Genomic DNA, 6000 nt, shown 5'->3' on the forward strand with positions numbered 1-6000 from the left:
CAAAAACGAAACTGATGGTGTTCTCTAAGAAGACAATTCTGACAAATCTCACAATAAAAGAAAAAATAGTTGAGCAAGTGTCTTCTCTCAAATATCTGGATACAATCTTGGATGACCAATGTACGAGTAACTCCAAACGGGAGATAATAGCTAGAATTGTGCAGACCAGGAAACAATTCATTACCATGAAGAAATTCTTTGTGAGGTCAGCTCTCAGTCTCCAACTACGAATTCGTATGATCCGCTGCTATATATTTTCTGTTCTCCTATATGGATGTGAAAGCTGGACTCTGGATCCAATCATAGAAAAATGTATTGATGCCTTCGAAATGTTACTGTTTCGCCGTCTCTTGCGGATATCCTGGGTAATGAAAATTTCAAATGCCGAGGTCCTTCGTCGGATGAAAAAGCAAAAAGAATTACTGATCACCATCAAACAGAGGAAAACGCAATACCTAGGACATACCATGAGAAGTGAGAGGTATCAGTTATTACAGCTTATTATCGAAGGGAAGATACAGGGGAAGAGATCTGTTGGGAGAAAAAGAAATTCATGGCTGAAAGACCTTCGAAGATGGCACTGATGTACTTCAGAAATGGCATTCCATTCTGCGCTGTCAAGATCAGAGCTAGTTACGTGGATCGCCAACCTCCGCTCGGAGACGGCGTCTTAAGAAGAAGAAGAAGAAGAAGAAGAAGAATAAGAAGAAGAAGAAGAAGAAATTGTTCCAACGTGCACCAATTTAACAAATAATTTGCGGGAGTTACTGAAGTTTAGAATTTCTGATGAGAATAAGTCTTTCACTAAAATGAGTACCTGTATTCATTTATACAATGCAATTGTACGGCCAGAATTTGAATAAGCGAGCCAAATTTGGAATCGAAGCTAGAAAACTCAAATACCGGGCGAGTAGGCCGTGCGCGTAGAGGCGCGCGGCTGTGAGCTTGCATCCGGGAGATAGTGGATTCGAATCCCACTGTCGGCAGACCTGAAGATGGTTTTCCGTGGTTTTCCATTTTCACACCAGGCAAATGCTGGGGCTGTACATTAGTTAAGGCCACGGCCGCTTCCTTCCAACTCCTAGGACTTTCCTATCCCATCGTCGCCATAAGACCTATCTGTGTCGGTGCGACGTAAAGCCACTAGCAAAAAAAGAAAATAGAAAACTCAAATTGAAAGCAAAGAACATGTTCGAAAAATCTTTCACAGATTCGTACACCTGGAAACAACAGGCACGTAACTCTTCATGATACCTTATTAGGAATTACTACTCAGAAAGATGATATGAATTTTTATACAAAATTTTAAATTCGGTAAGTGATAACTCGGTCTTCTTATCGCTTCTCAATGTTATCCACATTACATAAAGGTCAACTACAACATTTAAGAACGCTGGAGTAAAAACGGTTTCATATAACAAGACTGCAATGAATACAACAACGCCTTTCTCAAGAACCGGAATCTAAATTTCAGTACTCCTCTCCATGAATCCGTGTTCAATTTCAGAATTGTCATTATCTAAACAGCATTGCTTATTATTAATTATCATCTCATAACAGCTGGTGGTACAAGTCGTCGTACTATTCTTCGGTTTGGAGGGCCGCGGGTTCTATTCCCCGACCAGATCGTGGATTTTAACTGCATATGGCTAATTCCTCCCGTTGGGGGACTGAGCGTTTGTGTTCGTCTCAATACACTTCTCTTCATGTACACAGACGACACCACGCTACTAACTACCACATAAACACACAATAGTAATTACAGCCCACCATATAGGGATTGTATCAGGAAGGGCATCTGGTCATAAAACTGGGTCACATACAAACGTGCTGACCTCACGATAATCAGGATTTATTCACTCTCTCTCTCTCTCTCTCTCTCACACACACACACACAGGTCTATTACAATAACATTATCATACCGTTTGTTTACAAATTCACAAAATTCTTCCTGACATCCTGTATTTCATGCATCATTAATTGGATTACATGCTGCACAGGGCTGAGTGGCCCAGGCAGTAGATAGCAGACCTTCTGAACCCAATTTGGTGAGTTCAATCACGGCTCAGTCCAGTGATTTTTGAAGGTGCTCAAATACATGAGCATCGTGTTGATATATTTACCGGCATGTTAAAGAATTCCTGACGAACAATATTCTGGAACTTTCATGTCGCCGAAAACTGTAAAAATAGTTAGTGAATGTAAAACTATTATTATTATTTGATTCCACTGTACTGTACTGTACTATGTTATTATTTCACAAAATGCGTGTTAGGCGAGTTTTTTGAGTTCTCGATTTAATTATAACATCTTACTCGACAATTTATTGCTGTCCCTTGTCTGAATGTGTCCCTAACTTTCCATCCTGCAGAAAAGGATCATAATGCGAATCAGTTCGTAAGATGCATATCAGGCCATGAGGTAAAAATGGAAGTACTGCTACTTCCTATGTTACTGTATTCATTGACAAGATGTATAAAACTCTAAAAATTAGTGTGTACTTAGGCTATGTGCCCAAAGGTTGGTAGGATCCTCAACAGCTCCAACATAAGCTGTCATAGATGGCATAGGTGTCACTGAAGAGGCGTTTTAGGGAAATAAGGAGTTAGGTAGGTTCCCGCTGCTTTCCTTACTGAACCAGAAGTTGCTACTGCATATCAGTCTGCCAAGCCCACTGATATACGTGCACCAACCGACCCTATAAGCGACATTTTCACACAATTCATAGCAGGGACTGGCTGCATAAGGAATAGCATTACTACCATCACTCATACCCCAACCTCTTTCATATTGGCAAAACCAAGGATAAGACTGAGACAGGTCAATGAAAGTAACAAATATATTCTAGCTCATACCAGAAGACATAGTGTACTGTAAACACTATATCTTGTCAGCAGAGACATAAACATTAATAAATAAAAAATACGAGTATAACTTATAATGATCTGTTTCACCTCGTTAATTATGAGTTATTATATCTAAATATTAATTGTATTATAATAAAAGCATTTGTTTTACATCCAAGTAACGACATTTAACTTCTTCGAAGACATCTAGGTGTCGGAATTCTGTTCCACAATTCTTTTACGTACCAGTAAATCTTCCGACACACAGATGATGCGTCTGGGCATCATCAGATAAGCGGGGCTATGCTGGGATGGAACCCGGTAACTTGGGATCAGAAGGCCAGCACTCTACCGTCTGAGCCACTCAGTCCGATTTAATATTAATTGCAGATTTCTTCGGTCGTATATAGTGGAAGCCAATGGTAAGCTACCTCGCTTCTTATCTTACCTAGTACCTTTGGTTTGTAGCTGCCATCGGTGTTGGCGGCTTCCCTATAGCCGCTTAACCTTTGTTGACGGTCACTTATTTCAAGATCCAACAAGCCTCTGGTCTAACAGACAAACATATTAGAGGTAATAAATTGTATTCCTTGCGTTAAAATATTCACGACCCGAGCGCGTTGGCCATGCGGTGTGGATAGCGTAGCTATATGCTTGCATTCGGGAGATGGTGGGTTCGAATCCTACCGTCAGCAATATTTAAAATGGTTTTCTGTGGTTTCCCACCAGGCAAATGCTGGGTCTGTACCTTAATTAAGGCCACGTCTGCTATCATCCCAATCCTGTCGTTGTGCCATCTTAAATTAGAAACTATCAAGTTCCAAGAAAATAATAGTAATACTAATGACTGGAATAATAATTACGAGGCCTAAATAGTTGAGTGGCTTTATCAGTGGCTTATCACCAATCCTGGCTTATGTAAGTGAGAATTTAAAAATAAAATGTCACGTCCCTATGGCTTGGGTCCTATGTAAAACTGAAAGTTTCGTGGCTAAGATCACGATATCCATAGTCTCTTAAAACTACAAACTGATGATAATTATCAGTGCACACTGAGGTTCCATAGATCATAAAACTTGATACGTTTGGTCTCGGTGTATAACTAATATAAATCTCTCTCTCTCTCTCTCTCTCTCTCTGTGTTCTTAAAGTCAATTGCAAACTCCTGTAGACGCTAGCTTTAGATTTATTATAAGTATAACCTGACAGTGATTTAACTGGATCAAACAGCTCATTTATAAACCCGATTTTTTAAATTTTTAATTACTTTTTACAGTTTTAGACACCTTGTCAATGATTATGATTATGATTATCATAATCATCATGATATTCTTGTTCTTCTTCTTCTACCGCTTTTCCCCACATCAGTGGGATCGTGGGTGCAAACTGTGTTACACTTTTAGTTCTGGCCGTGTTTTATGGTCGGATACCCCTCCTGACGCGCCAACCGTAGGCTACACGGAGGGATATAATCACTATTGCGTGTTTCTGCGGTGGTTGGTAGTGTGGTGGGTTGTCTGAATATGAAGAGATGATTGTTGGGACAAACATAAACACCCAGTCCCTGAGCTATAAGAATTAATCAGACGCGATAAAAATCCCCGAACCGGCCGGGAATCGAACCCGGGACCCTCTGAACCAAAGCCTACATACAATGCTGACCATTCAGCCAAGAAGTCGCGCCTATTATTATTATTATTATTATTATTATTATTATTATTATTATTATTATTATTATTATTATTATGTCGAAATCCCTTCATTTGCTATTAATTTTGACAGATATCGCAGAATGTTATCCGACCGAAGTTCTTTAACCTGCCAGAGCAAGAGCAAATGGCAATTGCAAAATCCTATAGAACGCTAGCTTTATCTGTCACCTACCTTTCTTCCTTATAAATATTTTACTGCTGTTCGTCAGATCACAGTGTGCTGCCTAGATCACATTCAAATACCTGTGCTGCAGTAGGACGGCATTACATAAAATCTCATTATTTCATCCAGGATTGAACCTGCTATCCTGGAAACAGGACTGCAACTAACTGATTGAACCGCGGAGTTCGGTGACATATTAAAGCTTAAATATTTTTAACCTTTGCAGTCGATAAAATTAGATTATAGCCTCCTTCTGGGAACTTAATTTTTGAAACAGCTAGTCTGTTTAATAATTGAAAAGGAAAGTGAAAGTTCATAAAAGAACAGTCACACTGACGACATACCTGGTACAGAGCCTAGTTAATTTCTTTTAATTCCTACCTTTACTGGGATGCAGATGAGTATGAGCAGCAGGTCCGCTGAGGCGAGGCTGGATAGGAACACGTTGGTGGTGCTCTTCATGCGACGATACCGGCAGATAGTGAAGATGATGAGAGAATTCCCCACAATACCTAGCACCATGGTGAGGCCATACACGAGCAGTGTTGGAAGAAGTTCAGCCCAGTTAAACACATTCAAGGAATCGTCATAGTCGTATATTGGGATGTACTCATCAGAGGAGATATTGTACTGAGTTTCACCGCTACCACCATAATTTTCCTCTACCACCTCCTCTGCGTGGACGTAAAGCAACAGGGCAAACGTCATTAACACGCTCGATGCCATCCTGAATTGGTCGACTATTTTACAGAAACTGACACTACATTGAGATACTCTGTCATGGTTAGTGATAAAACATTTTTAAAAAATTCTGATATTTGTATCTTAACAATCATATATTTAATTTATAGGTCGGAATATATCGGACAATTTAAACGCATTAATATTTCTCATTATTGTTCATTTTTCTACAAAATTACTTCTTTCTATCCTGCAATCTCATTTGTTTTGTAGTACGAATGGTCAGCGCGGTAGTTAATTGCACTAAGCACAAATTCCATTCCTAAGGTCCTTTTATTAGCGTTTTTCATGTAGTCTGATAAATTATTGATACTAAGCAACTACACGTTGTCCGCGTCTGTCAATATGGAAACTGCTGCTTTATATAAAAGTTTCTCTTACTCAGGGATGTATTCAATCTACAAAATCGTACATTTGTGTTGCCATAATGTGATCGCCATCTCACCCACTAGTTTGTTAAATTTAATCGACAGGGTACAATTCTTGTATGAGAAATTTGCCTTACCCTTCTAATGACATACCGTTACATAAATTATA

General features: G+C 39.4%; 1 protein-coding gene across 1 annotated transcript in view; it reads right to left on the reverse strand.

Moving 5' to 3' along the window:
* The window catches only part of LOC136875930 (QRFP-like peptide receptor), a 624754-nt gene extending 619306 nt beyond the window's left edge, over nucleotides 1-5448 (reverse strand). The window contains exon 1 of the mRNA XM_068228260.1: nucleotides 5104-5448. Coding sequence (XP_068084361.1) covers nucleotides 5104-5448 — 345 coding nt within the window. The remainder of the gene's footprint in view (nucleotides 1-5103) is intronic.
* Between the last annotated feature and the right edge of the window lie 552 nt (nucleotides 5449-6000).

The sequence above is a fragment of the Anabrus simplex genome, chromosome 6 (genome assembly GCF_040414725.1).
Source record: "Anabrus simplex isolate iqAnaSimp1 chromosome 6, ASM4041472v1, whole genome shotgun sequence".
In the NCBI taxonomy this organism is placed as follows: domain Eukaryota; kingdom Metazoa; phylum Arthropoda; class Insecta; order Orthoptera; family Tettigoniidae; genus Anabrus; species Anabrus simplex.